Below are 24,076 nucleotides of genomic sequence, written 5' to 3'. Positions count from 1 at the left end.
GGCTTTGTGATGTGTGTAGATTTACTTGGAGTGCGTGATTATAATTAAAATAAGGCAGTGGGTAGAGAAAAGGTCAGGGTGACTTAACATCAGTGTGTCTAAGAGCGCTAAAAGATCTCTACGAGAACTGAGAGAAACATATTCTGGGTGGTTTGCCCTCACCTGGACCAGCACCTTCACTGAGCCAGTCAGGCAGGACATGTGACAACTTGACAAAGGTCACAGGGAAAGCTCAGGGACTTGCAGGTACTTATACTGAAGGGTGTGTCGGGGTGGGGGTGAACCCTCCACATCCTCTTTAGCTGCTGCTGCTTTGAGCTAGGTCTTGGCAATCAGGGCAGGTGTAAGTCATCTCGTGTGCATTTTGGCCCATCCACACTGCCGTCCCATTGGCATCAGACTCTTGGGCCTTAAGTGAGCGATGCACCTTAGCACAGTAGCTGCTGCTCTCACATGGGAAGGGCATGAAGCAAGCAAAATAAGTAAAGACAAAAAAAATCCAAAACCAAAAACAGGAATGATGTGAGGGAGGGGACGCTTGAACTCAGAGTGGGTGGGGGGTAAAAAATGTTAATAGTTTCATGAATGAGGATGAGGAGGATGATTATAGGGGAGATTAAACTCATCAACTCACCAAGCTAGGTATATCATAGACACTATGAATATGAGGAGCACAAAGGCTCCAGCTGCTACACCATACACCCACATCTTCAGCTTCCCATCTGTGGAGGAGGAAGCTCGTCAGTTTGTCTGTTTACACTTTGACATGGAACCAGAAGCCATTAAAAGGACTCTGTGAAGATTTCTGCAGTACTTTATAACAGTTAGGGACACACTGATCCAACTTTTTCCAGTTCCAATATGATAGAGAGACACTGGCTCAGAGTATCTGCCAAAACTGTATTGATCCTGTGACAAATTAATAAGCTATATTCCTCACTCTAAGGAAGAGACTTGGACTCATTCTTTTATGCGTAAGGAAATTTAATTAAATTTAATAGCCTAAATAAAATAATATATTTTTATTCATCATGCACTAGTCTCCCTTCAGCTCACTGTGAGAGTCATTACTGTATATTGCTGTGATTTACAGCTGCACCAGCTTCTGCTTTCCAGCTCTGATGTGAGTGCATCACCTCTCATACAAACATGAGCATCCTGAGTGGAGTAAAGCTGACAACTACTACTTCTTTTTGCTGTTTCCTTTAGAGGTCTCCACAGCGGATCATCTGTCTCCATCTCACCCTCTCCTTCGCATCCTTTTCTGTCACAGCAGCCCTGCGTCTCCTCTCACACTACATCCATGAATCTTCTCTATGTTCTTCCTTTTCTCCTCCTGCCTGGCAGCTCTATCTTCAAAATCTTTTGTCCAGTATATCAACTATCCCTCCTCTGCACATGTCCAAACCTTCTCAGCCTTTCCTCCTTAACAAGTGAAATAATAATAATCTGCTTTACCACACTGTGTTAGATTATTTTATTAATAATAAAAGGCTGCCAATGAGAAGGTAATACAGAAAGCACTGTCGATGTTGGAGCTTTTCAGTCGTGTCAAATCACTCAACCACAGTTTGAGGTGAAATATGTCTAAACTGGTGATGCTTTGCTGTTACTGTTGTAGCTCTCCTGTTAACAGCTGCTGATGTGTGGTGTAGTAATCGCAGACAAACATAGAATTATTGAACAGACTGACCCACTGTCAACAATACCTGATCCTGCTTTGTGAATTAGGATTGGACTGATATAACATCCGATTCAAGTATTGGATCAGTGCATCCCTCTAATATCAATAAATAAATAAATCACATAGCTTGTGGTTTACAGTGTAATATCCTGAGAGTCAGGTACTTATCTGGGGGCATAGTGGAAGAAAACAAGGCAAAAAATACCGGGAATGAGAAACCAGCGGAGCATGTTGTTATCCATAAATGGTGCTCTGTGTATTTTCTCAGGGTGCAGCAGCTTTTGTCAGATGGGCAGCGAGGAGCCAGAGCCTGACGGTTAAATGGGCCAGGGGCTGACTTCACACAAGTGATCTGTGATCATTGCTTACAGACTGCAAAGTGTACTAGTGTCCATTTCCCAAACTACTGTCACTCGCAGTCATGTAAACATGTTGTCTCTTATTTTTTTTATAATTAGTAGAATGTGTCAGAAATAATGGAGTGATAATTTATTAACTCTGCAGGGGGTAGAAATAGACTCAAATAGACTGAAATATTAAATGAAATCTGAATTTTTCCTTTATAGAGACCATGTCTCAAACAGAGCTGGAGCCAAAATAAATCTCGGCACTGTAAGAAGATATTTTTAGCCAATTTAGTCATTTAATTTAGAATAATAGATATTTTGTCAGATTACGTTTTGTTAAAACTTAAAGAACCCCAGTCGTTTTCTTTCCAAGCTCCTTAGACGAGCACAACTCTGACGTCAGACCAGAAAACCGAAGCTGGCACATACAGGACAAATCAGTGACGCAGTGGGGCATTATAACTGTCAAACACGCACCCATCATCTTTTTTTCTTTTTCCAGCTTACAGTCGTGTTTATGCAATGTTTATGCAATTAGTACCCTGTAAGTACTCTGTGTGTACTCAGTAAGTATGCGGCACTTGCAAAAAATATTGAAGTGTCGATTTCTTAAACATGCCCAATTGCTTTTCTCTTGTTCCCAAAGTTGACCTGATCACAGTGCAAATCACAAGCTATATAATCTAGTTGCATCTTTATTTATATCTTACTGTAGTGAAGTATAACAGCAAGTATTGTATTGCAAAACAAGCAAGCATATGGAAGATAAACAATGCAAAAGTTACTGTAAGTGATGGTTTGTGGATGTGGAAGTGTTTGCTCCTGAGACACTTTAACTCAATCTGTTCTGTGCTCTCTCATCCTAAATGGTTCTCGCATGCATCATCAGTCACAACACTCCGTGCAGACGCCGCTCTCAAACGTTAATGTAGCGGAAGTCAAGAGCAGGTAGGAAAGCTTCATCAGTGCATCCAAAAGGACTCGTGTGATATTACATGTTGGTTTTATTTCATACAGAGCTGCAAGTACAAGCTAACATTAATTCAGCACTGTCAACACTAAATCCGCCCAAACACACTGAAAGTAAAGCATGTCCTGCTGTTGTCATGTGAAAACCTCTCAGCTTTATGTCTTAACTTCACTTCAAGGATTATGTGGAGCTCTGTAGGTTGGAAAAAGTCAGACGCTGGACTCGGAAATCTTTTCCCTTCAGCCACACTAACAGAAACTTGAAATGGAGGAGTTTTTATTATTCTCTGCACATTCTTTACTTTACAGATACATGTTTACCATCACTGTAAGCAAAGGCTTGCTTTGGAAAGGATGCAATAGTTGTGCCTACATTCATTTTTCTATAGAAAGAAAAGCTTGTAAAGCAGCACTTTAAGTAGTTCCCCAACACATGGCATTTTAAAGATTAAATGGGGGTGCTGTTATGGTTTTTCTTATTTTCTGTCATATCACTGCATGTCAAAGATGGGGGGAGTTTTTATTTTTAAAACCAGCTCTGGCTGTTAGCACAGCAGCCTCATACATCTGCTGTTTGTGAGAAGCCGTCAATCAGAGGAAAACTGGCTGAAAGTGCAGGTGGCCTAAAAACAGGAACCAAAAAGGTTGTTTTAAGATGGCGGATGAACTGAGGGGCTAGACAGAGGCCATGTATAAGATAAATACGGATCATTTTGACCTGTGAAACATACAAAATTACTCTAGTAGAGTCCAAGAAATACAGTATAGAGGTGCAAATGAGCATTGGAGAGGTCTTTTAAAGGTTTTCACTTGACAGCAGCAAAACAATTGTATTCTCCTTGCATTTGTGATGTTTGTTAACACTGACGATAACCTGTAGTTTGGTAAACAGTGCTATGAATCTGCATAAGGTGTGATGAGTGTGTGATGGTCTGACCTGGTCCATAGGGCTGCAGGTACCAAGTTCGCCCGTTGCGTCCGGGCTGGATGGTGGTGGGCAGTGTGGGGTTAATGGCACGACTGGTCTTCACATCCCCTTTCTTGTCCCCTGCTGTGGGGATCTCCAGGATGGGGATGGGGGCACACTGGTCCAGCTGCCCAGTGGATGACAGCACTTCTGTGAAGCCTTCCTCGCACATGCAAATACCAGCCTGCAGGGGGCAGCGCAGATTCATATATGATTTAAGCTGGAGCGACAGTACAGTGCTTGGAGGGATGTTAAACAAGCTAATCTCAAAGTGAATTAATTCATGAGGAGTGTTCAGAAGAGTCCTGGCTGGTATGGCAGCATGGCCGACCTGTTACTGTTCGAAGACAGGTTTAACTGCTGCACTGAGGCCACCACGTGTTGACATTTCTCATTCATTTACAGTCAATCAAGATAAAAGCACAAGCTTCCAGACAAATCGAACCATTTCAGAGCTGTTTGTGACCTGCTGTAGCCTCATTCCCATATACCGTATTTTCTGCTAATGCCTGTTTCCAGTTCAGCAGGAACAATAATAGTCTGTGCTGCAGATGGAGGGCCATTTAAGCATTGCTTTGCACCCAGAGTCACCTGCTGTATGTTCACCGAAACAGTTACAGTCACAAGTATGACCCCAGGTTGGGCATTAACCCCTTAAATCAAAGTGTGTCATATTTGATGCATTACTTTTTGAGAACTTCTACATCATCAGTGCTAATCCCCCTCCCCTGAAAAACCTCAATAAATTGCACAATTCATTTTTAAGCAATAATTTATAAAAAGCCAGATGTAGCAAATATGACAACAATTAAGAATCTCATATGCAAATTAATATTTAATTCAAAATGTCAGAAGGTTCAATAAAACCTATTTTAATGCCTTGCTCAAAGGTATTTTAAATGTGGTAAATAGCGAGGGCTCCTAACTGATTTCTCCAGCTGTCACCAACTTATTAACAAGATTTAAACTTGTACTGTGGATGTGGATGATTCGCCAACTAGACAATTAAATGTTGCTGCCCTCACTTGTCAGCAACAGAAATACTACTCTGTTAATCTACTGTAATTATTCGTGTTTTTTATTAATGCACACAAAGTAGAGAAAGAGAATACCTGCAGAGCTCTATGGTATTATAATGTCAAAAATGAGCATTTGTATATGAGCTGTGCTGACTAAACTGGCAATGCATAGATGCATTGTGCATAGACGTGCGGAAGGAAAGAAGGCTGCTGTCGTCACTGCTAATGTTAGGTTACGTTGCCAGGTGTAGCTAACGTCATGCATGTGCAGTGTTATGCACAGTGGCATTTGAAATAAGCTGTGATTAATTCCTCTTAAATATACATGTGATTTGTGTACAGACAAAGTTTAACTGCCATTAGATTTTGCTTAAACTGGACTGTTTTCTGATATTTATGGTGCCAAACTGGGTAACGCTTGACTATGTTTGACCCTCAAAGTCCAGTTTATTTGACTGGTGTAACTAATAATGGATTGCATTTATATAGCGCTTTTCTAGGCACCCAAAGCACTTTACAATTCCGTTATTCATTCACTCTCGCATTCACACACTGGTGGAGGGAAGCTACAGTTGTAGCCACAGCTGCCCTGGTGCAGACTGACAGAAGCGAGGCTGCCATGTCGTGCCATCGGCCCCTCTGGCCAACAGGCGGTAGGGTAAAGTGTCTTGCCCAAGGACACAACGACCAGGACAGAGAGAGCTGGGGATCGAACCGGCAACCTGTAACCGAGCTTCAACCCCCTGGACCACGGTCGCCCCCGTAACTGGTGCGTACGGTACTTTAGCCTAGCCGATTTGAAGAGGTGGGCCAGGTCACAGTGAGGTCAGACACTTGCACACCTAGTGCGGTCAGCCAAGTGTGGAAGTCCGATGATTTCTCAACAACTGCTGGCTCTGTGAAATTCGCCTTAAGTAATAATGTATGTGAGAGGACAGTTTCTCACCAATTCCAGAGCAGCTCCAGTGTGGCCACATAAAAATCAAAGTTTGAGATGCTTAGACAGACTGAAGTGTACTCAGGACTCGGATCGTTAAGCGCAGTGTGAGCGCAGGCCAGCAGGAAAGTGGGGACGGGGTGCAATGCAACCAAGCCTAGTGTGAACACAGTCTTTCACTTGGCTAGTCAGATATTTTGTCGAGGTGTAATTTCATCGTCGTCTTGGACGCTGCAGTTTGTGACACCACTGAACTGCCTTCTCCACACACAGAGGTGTTTTTGGTATTTAGTATGCCCTCACTCATATTAACAGGGTTACAAAAATATATGAAACACCCATCAGTGTTATGTAATCCAATCCCACAGCACAACAAACCTTCAGAGTGACCATAAACACCTGTCTGCAAAACTGAACATTACTACCACGATGAAGAGAGGATTTACTGTACGACTGTTGTCTTACACTGCATGAGGTTTTAGCTGAGTGTACCTAATAAACTGTGTGAGTGCAGTTTTTTCATCCTCGTCTGGGGATTGAATGGGTGACCTCAGAAGTCCTGACCCTGCTTCTCATCCGATCGTTTTGACCCGATTATTCAGCGGTTACGTAAGGCGGCTGGCTGTACGAGCTACTACAGCTGGTAACCTGCCTTCATTGCTAGGTCAAGAGTTGTTTCTAAAAGCTATTCAAGCCTGGAAAATAGATCACTCTGTGGTTTGCCAGCTGCCGTGTCTGTGAGACAAAAACTTATTTACATGATTTTGATGAAGTGCAGTTGAATGACACTGTGGAGCAATGGGTTTTACATCTTCCTGCTGCTATCATTTTATTCCCTGCTGCATTCAAATTCAATTCAGTGTGTCAGTGTTTGCACAGACATTCACCCAGGAAAGCTGTGCTTTAGGGTTTAGGAAAATTGCTCTTTTATTTTTGAGTTTATTGTGATATGAGGACAAAATCCACTCACCTCGCTGCAGAAAGACTTTGGCATGAGGCAGGGCGGGTCACAGGAGCTGTTGTCCTCTGGAGGGTTCATTGGAGGACAACCTCCTGTGAAAGAGACAACAGCATCAGATTGAGTACATTTTAATACGATCACACGAGCACAATCGGTTCGTCTCCACGTTTAAAACGTAACACTTGGGGTTATTTCACAGCATGTACTTTCATCTGCAATAATAACTCAGTAAATCCAATGTTTCCAGGTTTATTTTAAAAACAATTTTATGTGTTGATGTGTTAAATGGAGATGAAAAGCTGTACCGGCTTGCCATCGCCCACCACCTTAGATCAATATAGAAATAAGCGCCTAGTTTTTTTTTTTTTCTTCAGTTATATTTCTGACATTTTGTGTAAATTTTACCTCCTACATAAAATTGCCACCAATGGTTTAGGCTTACAGTTGAGCTTAAGAGCGGCTGCAACCTCCAGTTTCTCACTTTAAAGAAAAATTCAGCTGCTCTATTTATTATGCACACTACTGTAGGACAGTGTTTTCTGATCTCTTCTAGCTCGAGACCCCTTTAAAGACGACTAAAGCGTACTTGCAAGTCCTTGACAACAGTTTGATTTCTTAAGCTCAAACATAATGTAATTTTAATGTTTTTTTTTTTTCATTTTATTTATAGATGTGAAGTTGAAACAATTCTAATCAGTTGTGTCATTTAATAAGAACACATCCAGGAAGTTGCAGTTAGTTTTTTTATTTTATTTTTTTAGGTTTTTTGGGATAAAAAAAACACTTGATAATAAAATCATCAGAACAAATAATTATAAATGTGATCATTAGTTGCAGAGACTCCAAAAACTAAAGTCAAATGGTTAAAAAAATTGACAAAAAAAAAAAGAAGCAATTGAACCTTCAGCAACTCTGCTGCAGACCTCCAGACTCAAAGTAGAGCAATTATGCTTTCCCCCCCCATCCATCCATATTTTTATTTTATACTAGAACATTTTTTTTACAAGACTGTCTGTATAATGGTCATAATAATGCTTATTTCTCCCATACTGCTTCAAAGAGCTTCAAAGCCATCTACTTGTCACTGCTACGCTGATGATACACAGATGTGCTTCTCTGTTGAGACTAACAACCTCAGCAGCCTCGTCTACCTCAGTGAACGATTTAATGCTCGTACTTAATAAAAAAATACTAATATTTACTAATGTTTCAAAATTCCTCCACCTCAGTCCTAGCATAACGGAGCTTGTTGAATGAGGTCAATCATGTGATCGGTCTGCTCATCAGAAATGTCAAATCTTCTGCTAAAACAAAACAAACCTTTGTATTATTTTGGCCATTTGAATTTTGCATTCGCTCTTTTTTTTTTCTTTGATCTTAAGCAAAAATCAAACCTTTAATGTTCTCATTTAATCCAAAGGTGAGCACACTTTTGAGGTTGCAACTCCTAAACAGTCCTCCAAAGCCCACCAGCTCAGCTAATCTGTGCGGTTTGTTATTTTCTTTTTACTTTTTAAGTTATTTCTAAAACAAGCTGTTTTCGCTCCTCTCCCTCAGTCAGCTTTCTTCTGATTGTCTGCCCTCTTTAAAAAATGGGGTTCAAACAGCGGGTGGGGGTCATTGCTGCTGTGCTCACAGACAGCAGAAGCAACTGTGTGAAACAAATGTTTGGAGCAGCTTTTTTGGAGTTCCTTACCAGTGACATTGAGTCCATCTGAGCGCTGACACCAGATCAAAGGCCGAGTGGAATTTGGGCCAATGCTGCTGAACCATTTGTACTCGAAACATTCACCTCCTGAAAGCAAAACACAAAAACAGTCAACAACTGTGAAGGCTGTACTGAGTCAGGCAGTGGTGACCATTAATCATATGAGAGACACCAGATTAATAAAGCAGCTGCTAAGTTGTGGCTGCTGACACATAATATGACCGTGTCGTCTCAAAAGGGTCCAGTTCAATGTTTTAATCTTCAGTAAGAGCTTTTGCTTAATGACTTTTTATCAGTGCTATTATGACTTTATCAATATCTCCATCAGTGCAGTAAATGACTGTATTTCCCTGCGGAGTCCTGTGTAACCAATCATCAGTCCAGCCAATTCAGCCAGAGTAAATGAACAATTTAACCTTGAACAAAAGACAGAGCTATTCTCCACAGACGTGGGTACAGTATCGCTGCTCCCGTCAGTGGTACGCCTCTATCTGCCGCCGTACGGGATGAATCCTCTGCGGCTGAGAGGACTTCACCTTTTATGTACTTTACTCTTCTCATTTCTCTCTTTCTTCCTTGCTCCGCTAGAGCTGAAGTCGTTTTTCAAACGTGTTAAGTTATCATTGAATCACTCACTTCGGCTGGCACTTCCCACCATCTTTTATGAGCAGACTGGAGTTGTACTACCACAGAAACATTTCTCAGGAGAAGCGCAGAAGTTTTTTTTTCTCCTTTTTTTCTGGAGGCAGAAATAATGTCAGTAGTAGTCCCAGATATGAGAATATCTGTAAGAACTGAGAAAGGTGATGGATGATTTTCAGCCATATTAACTGAAAAGAAGAGTAATTATATTCAAGCTTTTTAAACTGACTGCATTTTCAATCACTTTCATATCAAACTGTGCCAATTGCACACATTCACTCTACAGTGGCTGCTAAGCCGCTAAGCGAGGTGCTGTCTGTACCTGGCAAAATCACGGCACCATGGTCACTAATAAGAGGGGAAGTTAATGTCATTCAGGTTTGCTGGGGCGTGCTTTCGGCTGCTCCCTTAATTCCCAGCAGGTCACTAAAGCAGATAGATCCACATATTTGATTTGGCACAGATTTACACCCTCCCACTTATTCAGGGTTGGGGACATCACTTGGAGTACCTTCTTGTGACATCCTGAAACTGGGTTTGTAGTCTCCTCCCACTCTTGAATCAGGCTCTTTGGTGTGCAGTGCAAATGTCTTCACCACAAAACCATCTTTCAAGCTTGCTGGTTGTGGGCCGTATAAAATCTAGTAACACTTTTAAACCACCATTCATTTTTAATAAATGGATTTTCGTGTTCATAAAACCTTTTTTTTTTTTTTTTTTTTTTACTTCTAATAATGAAATGATAGGCTCCTGCACACCTCTGCTACCCTGAATTGGACAAGCAGAACAAAAAAAATGGATGAATATTTTACACTAATTATTGCTAATGGTAGAATTTGTTACTTTTTTTTTATCTTTAGTGATATAATTATAGCTTTGCAAATAACACATTTTATAATGAGATAACATTTAGGTGTGCAGGATTAACTTTGGCACATGTGAGGATATTTGAACCCAAATGTTCCCTTAATGGACCTGAGCAGTTTTTGATGTACAAACTGAACCAATCAGCTGGTGGTGATAGAGCACTATAGCACTGAAATAAAGTCTAACGTGTCTTAAACCCATTATGTACTCTATTTACTTACTGAGATTTTAAACTTGTCCAAAGTTAAATTTGTAATGAGGACTTTGTGGGATTTAACAAACATAAAAAATGTTTATGTTTGGATGCTTAAGCAGAAAAATGTTGCAAATATGGATGTTTCTGCAAATAAGCTGCAATGGCCACAAAATCCCTTATATATGTGTTCAATCAGGCAGCACAAAACAAATCTATATCACCACAGTGTGCACAGTGAGCACCCAACATTATTGTTGCCTATTTATCCATCCATAACCACTTATCCAGCTAGGATCACAGTGAGCCTGAGTCCATCCCTGCGACTTTGGAAGAAGGTTGCACTCTGGACAGGTCGCTGGTCCAGCGTGGATACGGATACTTTCTATCTCTGGTACACTAAGAATACCAGAGATATAAAGCCAGGCATTGGCATTGCAGCCAATTTAGAATCACCTATTAAACTAACATGCCCAAAATGAACAAACGATCTCTTTATTGCAAAATTTTACCAGCTTAATGAGATGATGAATTCTTGAGCTACAGCCAAAAGTGAATTTTGCGAGATGAGAATGACCTTTGATGAGTGATCAATAAATCTTCTGAAGAAAATCCTTCTAATAGTTTTGAACATAATGAACGTGTCGATGAGTCTCACATGTTTCTGGTTTCCTGGAGAATAAATGTAACTCCAACTCTGATTTTTACCTTGTTATAAATTCAGATTCAAGTTGCAAATTTCAAATTTAAATGCCTACAAATGGAGGGACTAGTGTTTCATTAAGGTTTTGCTTTTACGTCTCTGGAGCTGCTGAAAAGCAGTGAGCAGCTTTGTTGTTTTTGTTCTTCAAATTATTGTGATTATTGCATTGAAGTAAAAGTGCTGGCCATTCTGTCAATCTGCGTATACTGGAGACACAAAGCACAGTAAGAATCACTATACTGTAAAACAGAACGACTTTAACAGCAGAACAACAGTGTTGTTTTTGTTTTTCTCAAGCCTGGAGCCTCACATCAAACCTTCCCGTCCCTCCATCCCCAGCCTCTCTTTCTCCATCACCGCCTTCTCCTTCCCTGCCTCCACTCTCTCATCCTCCTCCGCCTCCACTAGTCTTGGCTGGGCCACTCCTCCCCCCATGCCTTGAGTGAAGCTGTGAAACCAGGTCATGCTAGCGAAGACTGCTGTGGGCTGTGTACAGTAACAAGGGAGGTAAGGGGGAATTACAGTACACTGTGTGTTGAGTTTTGTCGTAGTGATTCACAATGCTGCATCTAATGGGTGATTAATGCAGCAGAGGGAATCGCAGAGATCACTACTGTAAACGAGCATCTGGGTTTCAAACGTTTGAAAATCTGACTCGAGAAATCCCATCTGGGAGAGCACCAATTGACCCGGCATAACGGGAAAGACAAACAGTAGCAGTTAGTATCTTTTTCTTCTCGATTGTGTATCGGGCATGATAGGGAAGCAGCCCACTGGTTAGCACTGATGCCTCCCAGGGAGGAAAATCTATGCGACTCCTGTGTCAGATCTGTCTTTCCCACAATGTCAGCATGTTGTTGTGCAGTAGGTTTCTTTCCTCTGACAGTCCAAATGCAGCCTGCGGGTATGACTCTGAAAGTAAGTGTCTTTTTGCGTTAACCCTCTGATGCACTGACGTGCTCTCCACTGCCTTCAACCTTTCACACCCCGAGACTGACTTCAGTTTACCCTCGCCGTAAATATTACGAATATGCGGATAAATAGAAGGAATAAATGCATCAAAGTTTGGAGCTGCTGGGCTGCAGCAAGCTAATTTGTATTCATAGAAAGTTCACTGTTCAAATAGACTTTGCTTCTGTTAATTTGTCAAACTTTCTGGCCAGGAGAGGTTGAAGCCGTCATGTTTTTCAAAGTGTTCTCCACCTGTGCAGGGCTGAGACTCCCACTCCTGGTCAGGACAGAGCAGCAGGTTTTCAGGCTCCTGGGCGAGCACGGCTCGTGAGCGGACCTGAACCGAGGCAAAGTCGACGCCGGCCTCTTTGGCGCAGATGTTGACGCACGAGCTCCAGTCTGACCACTCCATCAGGTAGCATTCACCTGCAGCAAAGAACAGACAACACGTGTCGCTTTCCTGTGACTGCTTCACTTTAAAAGGAATTCACCTTAGACTCCATTTAATTAACAGATTATTAAAACAAGCAATGATTCATCAAAAATAAAAATAATTCCCACTTCCCTTAAAAAACAATGAACTTGTACTGCTTATGTTTTTATTCTCTGATGTACATTTCTGGCACATTTTAGAGTTAGAAAACTACCTAAACACACAGAGTAATATCATCATTACATCATTCTTCATCTGTGAAAATAAATTCAGATTAACAGATAAAAATCTGAATTACAAGGTTACATTTATTTACTGCTGACCAGTCAAGTGGTAATTTGCATCCATGGCATTTTATGACTCTGGAGAACGACCTGGGGCTACCTTTACCATCTCAGTGTCTAACCAAATGTAAATGATGTCACAGTCTATGACATCATTCGTTTTTGGCAAGAAAGTAGATTTTTTGTGCTTTTATGATAAATTGAACTTTTCGCGACCACAAGAGGCACCCCCTGCTGGCCATTAAAGGTAATGCTGGTTTAATGCTGGATGCACTTCTTTGATCTGGAAACCATCCCCATCCTTTATGCACAGTCCAAAAAATTAAACCAGTGCAGAGAAACTACTTCCATCTGGCAGCTCATCTCTGTTATGTGGATTTTTTTAAAGTAACTGCCAAATGACCTGTGCAGTATTGCAAGTTATGACCTTGAGCCAAATCTCGAATTGTTTTTTTTTCCTGTAAGGCCACGTGCAGGATCACATCCTCAGGCAGATGGCCCTTTTGGTATATTTTGAGTGAAGAGACTAAAAGGTTACTATGTTTTTGCTATCTGGGCCCTCGACCTGCCTCAGGCTGAGGCGGACAGGATCAGTAATATCTCAAACTTCAGCTCCAGACTTCACTCCTCACTCCAGTGTTTTGTCTTTCATTAAATGTTTACTATTACTTTAGTTTTATTTTCACTCTCTTATTGAACCTCGACTCATTTTGACTGTAAAAGCTATAGAAAAATATCTGCATTGCAGCTTAAGTGTGGGTGTCTGCAGCAGAAATCTGATCTTTCTCTTTGGCAGCACAGAAGTGACGCTTTACCTGTTTATCTCTGGATGATCTGGGTGAGATGTGTGCTGCAGAGATGCATATAGAATATGTATGTATATTTAAATATATCATAGTCAAGATGCTTTGAAGAGTTTAGTGAGAAGGAAGGCGCGAGTTTGAGATGCAGGGTGGCTTGGTTTTGATCATAGTTGACAACTGCAGCTTATCAAACAGTGGGGGGAAACAGAACGTGGGTCAAAGGTTGCAGTGCATGAAAGTGTGTGTATTTGTGACTGTGGAGATGCAACCTGCTTAGATTCCCATGCCAGTCTGGGTCTTGCACAAGCAACTCCTTGAATTTCCTCCCAAATCACACTACAGTACCTCCCTGAACAGAAAACAGGCTGTGCTTTTGATTGCTGTTTGATACTTCAGTGCTCCTGCAGTTTGGCAAAAGAGGCTGGACTGACTTTTTATCTAGGGCACCGTTTCTCAGTGTTTTCCATCTCAGGGACCAGCAGCCATCTGATGAGCGCTTTTTTTCCCTTCCCAAACGGAAAAAAAATCCCACTAGCGAGAAACACACACCACACTTAGAGTATAAAATTAATTCAAACTGAGATACTTTAAAATTAGTCGTGGGTTGAAACAAGGGCTGCATGTTTCTTCCACTGTATTGTAGAGATATTGAATGATGAATGATCAACGACGAGCCAAAATAGACACACAGCACTTTGGAAATGAACTCCACATTTGTATTTTGTCTCTTGGCAGACATGAGGAACAATAATCCCCCCTTCAGGGACTGCTGACACTGAAAATAACAGATTTATGTTTAAGCTGCACCATGTGAGAATACACTCCTGTTATCTGGCTCAATCGTAAATTGGGGCTTCGGTTTCTCATCTCTTCTTATTGAAATGTTGTAGATTTGCCCTATTTAACCAAAAGAAATGCTCCTGTTCACTTCTGTGTGCAGCACAATATGAAGACTGCCGCTTCACAAAATGAAGAGCACTGCTGTGGACGTGGGAGGGACAGTAAACTGTTGAACCTGCAGACCTGATGGACAGATGGAGTCCAGCAGCTGCTGGGCAGAGCACACCTGTCTGCTATGCTCCACGTTGCAAAGCTACATCAAACCCAGCATCTGACAAGCCTCCATCACCAAACCTGAAAACAACTCATCAGACGCAAGCTTTTGAAGTGATAATCCCATCTGTGAGATTTTTTTTGCTACAGTGAGGGGTGACATCTTTGGCCCTAAGCTGACATTCTGCTGTTTTTGCGCTGCGGTGCCGAGACATCAGCTGTCAGTCAAAGAGTGGTCAACAGGCTCCTGTGAAGGCTTTTCTCCTCAGAGGTCAAAATATCCAGCAACACGCGCTTTATATAGAACGGTTTTATTGATCAAAAAATACGTTTCAGCTCGTAACCTTCACAAAAATATTACAGAAAACTATTTAAAAGGTAGAAAAACTATAAGAAACCCGCCCCCTTTTTAAAATTTTATTGGTATACAGAATTTTTTTTTTAACTGTAATGACAGACATAACTGTTTGAAGATGTAGAGACAGATTGGGTTACATCTCAATCCTCGTGCTCAAATTAGAAACAATAACCATGTGACTAGAAAGGATTAGCATTTCATCTGAGTTGGTGTTTTTTTTCCTTTTGTGCCTCCTCATCTCCTCCGTCCTTCTGCCCTGACCTGGAAATCTATCTCAGTCTCAGTGAGAAGACTGAGGAGACAGGGGGGCTTGCCGGAGGAGCTATAACCAGGTGTTTTTTTTCTTTTGTTGCTGTGCTTTCACCTGTGACGCATGAAACAGAAGTGCCACAAAACTGAAATGTGCAAATCACGTCAAAGGGGGGGGGAGTTCCTCGTTTATTTAAGATGTTGAGCGATGTGATCAAACTTTCTAACCTTCAGTTCTTTGTGTAAATGTAATAAATAGTAGCACTAAATTTAAGTTTTCGTGACATTGCTATGGTGTGGCTGCTGACATTGTAAATTACAGCAGAAGCACAAAAGGCAGCCGAAGCAGCCGGCTCACACATTACATTTACTTGCCGTTGCTTTAAAATGCAAAGCGAGAAATGGAGGACGTACCGATAGGTATACTCGAAATATTACACTTTTATTTATGGTGCAATAAATAAGCTTGTGCCCTGCAGTGTGTGAGCTGTTGATTTCCCCCCCTATTGTTTTCAACCCAGCACCTTCGCTTTGTTGTTGTGGTTTTGTCTGCATTTTTCTAGTTTCTGTAGTAGAAAAAAATACCTCTTCAGACTTTTATTTAGTTCCTGCACCTTGGAAGTAAGTGAAGTTTTGCCAGAAACTATTTGTCTGTTGTCTTATACTTTGTTTTGATGACTCCTTTTGTAGACAAATGGTTACTGCTGCTTATGTTAAATACCCACTTCTATTTACTTCCAGGAAAAGTGCTTCTAGTGCAGCAGGAAAGGACCCACCACTGGTGAGGCCTGGGATACCCAATCTTGGCTTTTAAAACAACACTCTGCAGAAGTGTTTATCAGAATCAGAATCAGAATACTTTATTGATCCCTGGGGGAAATTATTTTTTGTTACAGTGCTCCATTTTAAACCAACATTAAGACAAGACAGACAATACACTAACTAAGAATAGTACAATATATACATATATATACATACATACATACATAAGTCACTTATAAATAAATATTTGGAAAAGAAACATGTGTAGCTGTAGCAGCAAACAGTGTGTTAAGTGGATGCGTTGTACAGGGAGATGGCCACAGGCAGGAATGATTTCCTGTGTCGTTCAGTGGTGCTTTTCGGTAATCTCAGTCTCTCACTGAACGAGCTCCTGTGACTGACCAACATGTCATGGAGTGGGTGGGAGGTGTTATCCAACATTGTCTTTATCTTGGACAGCATCCGCCTCTCCGACACCACCTTGAGGGAGTCCAGCTCCATCCCCACAACATTGCTGGCCTTACGGATCAGTTTATTAAGTCTGTTGGCATCTGCGACCCTCAGCCTGCTCCCCCAGCATGCAACAGCATAGAGGATCGCACTGGCCACCACAGACTCATAGAAAATCCTCAGCATTTTCTGGCAGATGTTGAAGGACCTCAGTCGCCTCAAAAAATAGAGACGACTCTGGCCCTTCCTGTAAAGTGCTGTGGTGTTTTTAGCCCAGTCCAGTTTATTGTCAATGTGTACTCCAAGGTATTTATAGTCCTCCACAATGTCAACACTGACCCCCTGGATTGAAACAGGGGTCAAGTGTTTCCTGGTCTTCCTGAAGTCCACGATCAGTTCCTTGGTCTTTGCCACGTTGAGCTGCAGATGATTCTGCTCACACCACGTGACAAAGGAGTCGACCACAGCCCGGTACTCTGTCTCATCATCCCTGCTGATGCATCCAACCACCGCAGAGTCATCAGAAAACTTCTGAAGATGGCAGGTCTCTGTGCAGTGGCTGAAGTCTGTGGTGTAGAGGGTGAAGAGGAAGGGGGAGAGGACAGTCCCCTGTGGTGCCCCTGTGTTGCTAATCACCTTGTCAGACACACACTGTGGGAGACGTACATATTGTGGTCTTCCTGTCAGGTAATCAACAATCCAGGACACCAGAGAAGCATCCACCTGCATCGCTGCTAACTTATCACCCAGGAGGGTCGGCCTGATGGTGTTGAAAGCACTGGAAAAGTCAAAAAACATGACCCTCACAGTGCTCGCCGGCTGGTCCAGATGGGTGTAGACACGATTGAGCAGGTAGATGATGGCGTCCTCTGTTCCGAGACGAGGCTGATAAGCGAACTGAAGGGGATCCAGATGTGGTCTTACTATGGGTCGCAGCTGGTCCAGGATGAGCCTTTCCAGGGTCTTCATGATGTGGGAGGTCAGTGCCACGGGCCTGTAATCCTGGGGGCCACTGGGACGAGGCGTCTTTGGTACAGGGACGAGGCATGATGTCTTCCACATCACCGGGACCCTCTGCAGACTCAGACTCAGCATAAACAGTTTATGAAAGACTCCACACAGCTGGGGGGCACAGGCCTTGAGGACAAGGGGACTCACTCCGTCTGGTCCAGCAGACTTGCCTGAGTGAAGTCTCCTCATTTGCATCTCAACCTGGTATTGAGTGAAGGTGATGGGTGGGGGAGGGGTGTCAGGAATCTCACAGGAGGCAACATGTGAAGAGAGAGGCTGGCACAGTGGTGTGGCTCTGGATTCCAGGCTGACTGCAGGTGAGGTTGTGGGGGTGGGAGCAGACACTGTGGTGTCGAATCTATTGAAAAACAGATTCAACTCGTCGGCTCTATTCTCACCTCCCTCAGCTCCCCTGCTGTTGGTTGGCCTGAATCCAGTGATGGTCTTCATGCCCCTCCACACCTCTCTCATGCTGTTCTGCTGGAGTTTCCACTCCAGCTTCCTCCTGTAATTGTCCTTAGCCTCTCTGATCTTGTCCTTTAGTAACACCTGGACCTTCCTCACCTCCTCTTTGTTGCCCCCTCTGAAAGCCCTCTTCTTGTTGTTGAGGAGGGCTTTGATGTCCTTAGTCACCCACGGCTTGTTATTTGGGTAACAATGAACAGTCTGAGCTGGAACAATGGAGTCGGTGCAGAAAGTTATGTAGTCTGTGATACACTCAGTAAGCCCATTGATGTCCTCGGCGTGAGGCTCACAGAGTGTTTCCCAGTCGGTCACCTCGAAACAGCCCTGTAGTTCCGCTATTGCCGCTATTATGAGCTGTATACATCCTACAGCTGTGTTCTCAGACTGCTCGCAAGGCTATTAGGCGGCCCACGTGTTTAGAATTTATCAGTTTATTTCCATACTGCAAAAATTAGATCACATATTTGGGACAAAGTTTTGTTTCCTAACATAGCAAAATGTGTACGAGACTGGATTTATTGCTGATTAATAATGTAACCATTAACACCAACACACCTAAATGTTAATAAAGGTTGACCTCTATTAAGAGACATGGGCAACTTTTCCCTTTTATGGATAGTTTATTGTGACAAGTGTATCACAACAGCAAAGCTCCTAGTTTATGGGTATTTAAGCCCAATGATAAAATACTTTAAACATGCAGAGTGGTGTATAAGTTATAAAGGAGAGGGAAGGGAAAGCAAGCTACTCAACTTCAAAATACCCAGTGTGTCTTTTCTGTGCTCTATAAGAACAACTTTGGCACTGGACCTAATTTAAATCAAATGTAAACAAAGGGATTTTAAATTAACCGGTACTGTACACATACAGTAAGAATAAACAAAATTCTCCCCCAGTTTTTGATTGCTGCTAAGCTCTACGACTTCTGCAGATATTTCATTTTAAAAGCCATCCAAGAGAGGAAATGGCAGACCGTGCCCTTTCAACAGCTGGGAAACATTTATGAGAACATCTGTCCAAAAAGTACTAAAGTTCATTGACAGTCACAGTGAACAAAAAAGGGCAAAATGCATCAGGCTATAAATACTTAATCAGTGTTTTATGATATAAATAAAAGTGTCAGTGTGATAGGGCATGGCTCTATTGTTACAAGGAAACCTTTAAAAGCTGAGCTCTACATTAGCAGCAACAATCATCAACTATTTATTAAAATGATCAAATCAACAGGAAAATATACTAAATATACATTCACTGGCCACTTTGTTAGGTACACGTGTTCAGCTGCTCATTAACACAAATGTTTAATCTACTAGTCACATGGCAGAAGCTCAGTGCATTTGGGCTTGTAGATGTGGCTAAGACGACTTGCTGAAGTTAAAACTGAACATCAATTTGAAGTGACTTTGAATGTGGTATGGTGTATCTGAGAAACTGTTGATCTGCTGGGGTATTGCTGCACAACCACTGGAAAATGGTCTGAAAAGGTCAAGGTAGGTCAAGGTAACTTTATTTATACCCATAGGCAAGGTAAATTTGCTTTACAGAAAAAATGACAGCATTTGGCATCCCTTTAAAAACACACATACCTAGTAAAGATATAAACCTCACTGTGGCACATATATAGTAATTTTAATATTTCGAATCAAAAACAGTTCTTATTTAATTCAGTGACAGCAACGGGGACAAATCTATTTTTATAACGCTTTGTCCTGCATCTCGGAAATAGAAACCTCCGTCGTGAGGGAAGAAGCTGAAATTCACCCCTTAGAGGATGGGAACCATTTTTAAGGATTGATAAAGCCATCCTCTGTACCAGCTTAGAGTACAGGGACGCTAAACAAGACTGTGGCTCACCTATCAGACGGCTGGACCATCTCACTATCTGATTTAGAGAGTTTTTCTCTGTGACAGAGGTCTGACCAAACCATGCCACCAAACAAAAGGATAAAACAGACTCAATAAAAAAAAAAGAAATTAACTAGCGAGCTTCAGTTCTCTGGGTGTGAATGGCTTGTTCACATCAGGGGTAAAGACCAGACTAAACACACAGAAGGGCAACAGTAACTCAAACACTTGTCAAAACCAAGGTATGAAGAAGAACATCTCTGAACAAACAACACGCCGAAGCTTGAAGCAGGTCAGCTACAGCAGCAGAGAGTTGTTGTTAACCATGTCCAACCCTTTATGAAGGATTATGTCCAGTGTTACAAAGGGCACTGTACTCTGCAGCAACTGTGTGATGCTTGCTGAATATATGTCATAAAGAATTAAGGCAGCTCTAAAGGCAAAAAGGAGCAGAACGTGTACCCAATGAAGTGGCCGGTAAGTGTATATTCCCAGTTCCTTCTTCAGCTAAAGGAAATAAAGCATTATAACTATGAAAAACCATTGTTTTGTCACTTTAATTAGGCAAACACCGCAGAAAAATCAATTTTAATGACTATGCTATGGATTGTGACTTTAAAGCTGGTTGGGCTGAGTCTTTTTTTTTTTTTTAAAGGTGGCTAAATCACACCCTGACTGCTGGACTCTGTGCACTAACCAGACAGGAATAAAACATTCAAGGTCCTATAGTAATTATACAAAACCTTGCATCTGTGTATAGTTTAACATTTCACAGGTTTTGCTTTGTTTGGTCATATATCACATAAATCACAACAGATGTCCAGCACAGCATAAAGACTGTGCAGAGACCTAATCAGTCACCGAAATTAAACAAGTCATCCTGTGCGGGTCGACTGTGGGCTGACACTGCCAGATTTGTGGGGTTGTTACTCGCTGAGGCTACCCATGCTGAAAATGCATGTGCACATGGCACACTAACGAGCGTAGTGTGTAAGCATCCTCCAAAGCTTCAGAGCCTCGGTCTTATTTTTGGTACACTTGGTCTCGCTCTGCTTGATAACTATTATGTTAGGTATGGCTGTCGCAATATCACATTTTCATTACATAATTATCATGGCCAAAAACATAAAATCCAATTTTGGTTACATGTTTAACATGTGGGATAAAACCAAGCTCAGAGTCAAAAATAACACCCAGGTTTTTCACTTGTAGCAAAGGACATAGTGAAAATGCCTCTAATTTAGACAAGAGTTTCTCTCTCTGAGCCTCAGGACCGATGATTAAAACTTCAGTCTTGTCCTGGTTAAGCTGTAAAAAGTTTTCTGCCATCCAAGATCTTATAGGTTGTGGAATGATCTACCTTGCATGTTAGGCAGGCCTCTTCTCTTTCTGAATTTAAAAGTCTTCTTAAAACATATTTATTCGCTGAAGCCTTTGGCATTGATTAGAGGGGTTGACTCAATTTGTTTTAACATGTTTCAATTTATTTTAGTTTTTTAGTTATTTATTTTATCTTATCTTATCCTCATTTTAATTTTCTTTACTTATGCTATTAGCATGTACAGCACTTTGTGAACTCTGGTTTTATGTTAAAGTGCTTTATAAATAAAGGTGGTATGTATGGTATCCAAGATCTTATATCTAAAATACAGTTAAAAAGGACATCCATTGGTCTGGTGTCATCAGGAGACACGGAGATGTACAGCTGCGTGTCATCAGCGTAACTGTGGAAGTTCACTCCATGCCTCCTGATGACACTGCCGAGAGGGAGCATATACAAATTAAAAAGTACAGGGCCTAAAACTGACCCTTGGGGCACACCACATGTCATTTTATGGATCTTAGAGGAGCATGTATCCATACTCACCATAAAAGTTCTGTCTGAGAGATAGGAAGTGAACCAGTTATGTACAGCACCAGAGAGGCCCACCATGTGTTTCAGTCTGTTTAAAAGAATAGCGTGGTCTACTGTATCAAAGACTGCGCTTAGATCCAGTAGCACCAGGACTGAGAGCTTTTGGGAGTCCCAGTTACATCTAAGATCATTTAGAACCTTTAGGAGAGCCGTCTCTGTGCTGTGGTTCACCCTAAATCCAGACTGAAATATCTCCAGGATCTGTCTATCATTTAAAAAAAAAAACATTAATCTGAGTAAAAAAAAAAAAAAGTTTTTCTAAAATTTTACTTAAAAATGGTAAGTTGGATACAGGTCTGTAGTTATTAAAATCATTACAATCCAAATTGCTCTTCTTCAGAAGGGGCCTCACCACCGCCGTTTTAAAGGCAGCAGGGAAGACACCCAACGAAGAGAGCAATTCATCATGTATCATATCCATAAAGTGTTTTAAAAAGTGAAGAGGGGATTGGATCTAAAAGACATGTGGTGGGTCTCACTGTGGAGAAAACTTTCTTAACCCTTGTGTGGTGTTCGTATTTTTGTTACTCAGCCAGTGTTCATGGGTCTGGTGGACCCGCTAGAGTTTTGGCTTTCCAAATTAACACTATCAAACAATTTTATGTTAAATTACTCAACAGATGTTTACTTCATCCCAATTACAAGACATATGAACAGCAAACATGGTTAATTTTTTCCCTTTACCTTTGTTAGATCACATTTATGAATTAATGTGCCTCTTGTTTTTCTTTTATATAAAATGTTATAAATAAATCAGTTATAATCAAGTGGAGTGAGTGGAAAGACACAACACATTTACACGTGAAAAAATAATTAATTGTTTAATTTTTCTTTTGAAAAAAACTGAACACGGGTCTCACAGACCCGAACACCATACAAGGGTTAAGGTTCTCAGCATTAACCAGGACAAAGCTGTCCAGTGTCTCCTCAGGTACAATCGAGCCCTCAGATGTGTTTAAAATCATATCGCGAGAAGATAAAATATCAGATCTGATGGCGCTGATCTTTCCCCTGAAGTGGTCTGCAAACTGCTCACAGAGCGAGTCTGTGGGGGTTCTTTGGGAGCTGTTAAAATCAGGGTTAAATAAATGATATATGGTGGAAAAGAGGACCTTGGGATTATTTTTGTTATTACTGATTATTTTGGCGAAGTATGAATTTCTTGAATTCCTTAATGTATTATTGTACATTGTTGCTCGCAAAGTATTTCATGGTTGATTGCATTTTTATTTTTCCTCAATCTCCTTTCTGCGGCCCTGCAATTTCTTTTGAGTTTTTTGACTCCTTTGTTTCTCCAGGGTGATGCATGTTTTACGTTAATCTTTTTAGTGGTGAATTGAGCAACGGAGTCAAGGCTTTTCTTCAGTTGGCTGTTAAAATGATTAAAAATAAAATCATAGGGTGCAGGTAAAATCACAGGGGGGCATTCGTCTAAAACCTTGGTAAAATTTGCAGCCACTTCAGAGGTTAGATAGCGAAAGTGGTAAAATGGTCAAATAAAATTTGTTTGGTGGTGAGTGTGTTGTTGGTTAAAGATGCAGTCCCACCACCTCTCTTACCACTTCTAATAGAAAAAGAGAAATTAAAATTTGGTGGGAGGCCTTAGTGAGAACAACTTGTGCATCTGAACCCAGCCATGTTTCAGTTAAAAATAAACAATCAAGTTTATTATCTAAAATTAAATCATTAATAATAAAAGACTTGTTCAACAGAGAGCGGATATTTAAAAGTGCCATACTGATTGAGACTGGTGGATTTTTGACAGTAGAGTTCAATGGATGTTGACATTTTTGAAGGGGTCGGAGGTTATTAATGTTTTTGGAGTTACTGGATCCGAGTTCACATCAGGGGTAAAGACCAGACTAAACAGAGTTTTGTGTATTACTGTTAAAAGTGGAACAAATATAGATGCTGGGACCAGAGGGACATCAGTCAGTGGCGGACAGATCAGCAGGTAATGTCGGTTTGGTCTAATGTTTATAAGCTAAACTGTAAGCCATCTTTGAAAACAGCTGTGACCAGCAAAGCTTTGGACTCTTTCACATGCTCGAGTTACATTGGAAGGATTTAGTGGGGTTTGCCATTTTGAATTCTTTCCTGAACTAAAACCTTAACAGAATAAGGAGTAAGAATAAACAGTACTGCACTTCGAACTCTTTGCCGTGTACATCTAATTAGCTTACGGCCTTAAATAGGAGCCACTTGTCACTTCCAAATCATTATTCAGCTAAGTCCATTGTGAGATCAGAGGTTATATTAAAAAAAGGCCTGTTGGTCCTGGATGCAATCGAGGTCATGGTATGATTAGTTCCTCTCTCCTGCTCTTTATTGGATTTGGCTAAGTTTACAGCTCCAACCAACATAATCAGGGATAACAATACACTTGGCAAACTCATTTATTTATCATCCCAGAGTGCTGCCTTCAAGTAATCAGGGTGTCTACAGGTATAAGCAAGCAATGTAAGACTTTTTAATGCCACTTTAAATGAAATTTAAGACC

The 24,076-nt window shown here is 41.3% G+C and overlaps 1 protein-coding gene and 1 long non-coding RNA gene across 2 annotated transcripts in view; one reads left to right on the top strand and one right to left on the bottom strand.

Moving 5' to 3' along the window:
- Positions 1-24,076, bottom strand: part of thsd7ab (thrombospondin, type I, domain containing 7Ab) — a 226,762-nt gene that overhangs the window by 6,256 nt on the left and 196,430 nt on the right. Inside the window, exons 24-28 of the mRNA XM_085472186.1 lie at positions 12,201-12,374; positions 8,581-8,679; positions 6,894-6,976; positions 3,938-4,151; positions 635-722 (exon numbers count right to left, since the gene is read on the bottom strand). Of these exons, the coding sequence (XP_085328312.1) occupies positions 635-722; positions 3,938-4,151; positions 6,894-6,976; positions 8,581-8,679; positions 12,201-12,374 (658 nt within the window). The remainder of the gene's footprint in view (positions 1-634; positions 723-3,937; positions 4,152-6,893; positions 6,977-8,580; positions 8,680-12,200; positions 12,375-24,076) is intronic.
- LOC146699222 (uncharacterized) lies at positions 10,785-15,599 on the top strand. Its single transcript, XR_014922807.1, has 3 exons — positions 10,785-11,504; positions 12,209-12,363; positions 14,409-15,599. It is a non-coding gene; the product is annotated as an uncharacterized LOC146699222 (long non-coding RNA).

The sequence above is a fragment of the Copadichromis virginalis genome, linkage group LG11 (assembly GCF_057382275.1).
Source record: "Copadichromis virginalis isolate Kocher_CV1m ecotype Utaka linkage group LG11, C_Virginalis_male_GT1.1, whole genome shotgun sequence".
Classification (NCBI taxonomy): Eukaryota; Metazoa; Chordata; class Actinopteri; order Cichliformes; family Cichlidae; genus Copadichromis; species Copadichromis virginalis.
Note: the sequence above shows the minus strand (reverse complement) of the source record. Positions and strands in the feature narration are given on the sequence as shown.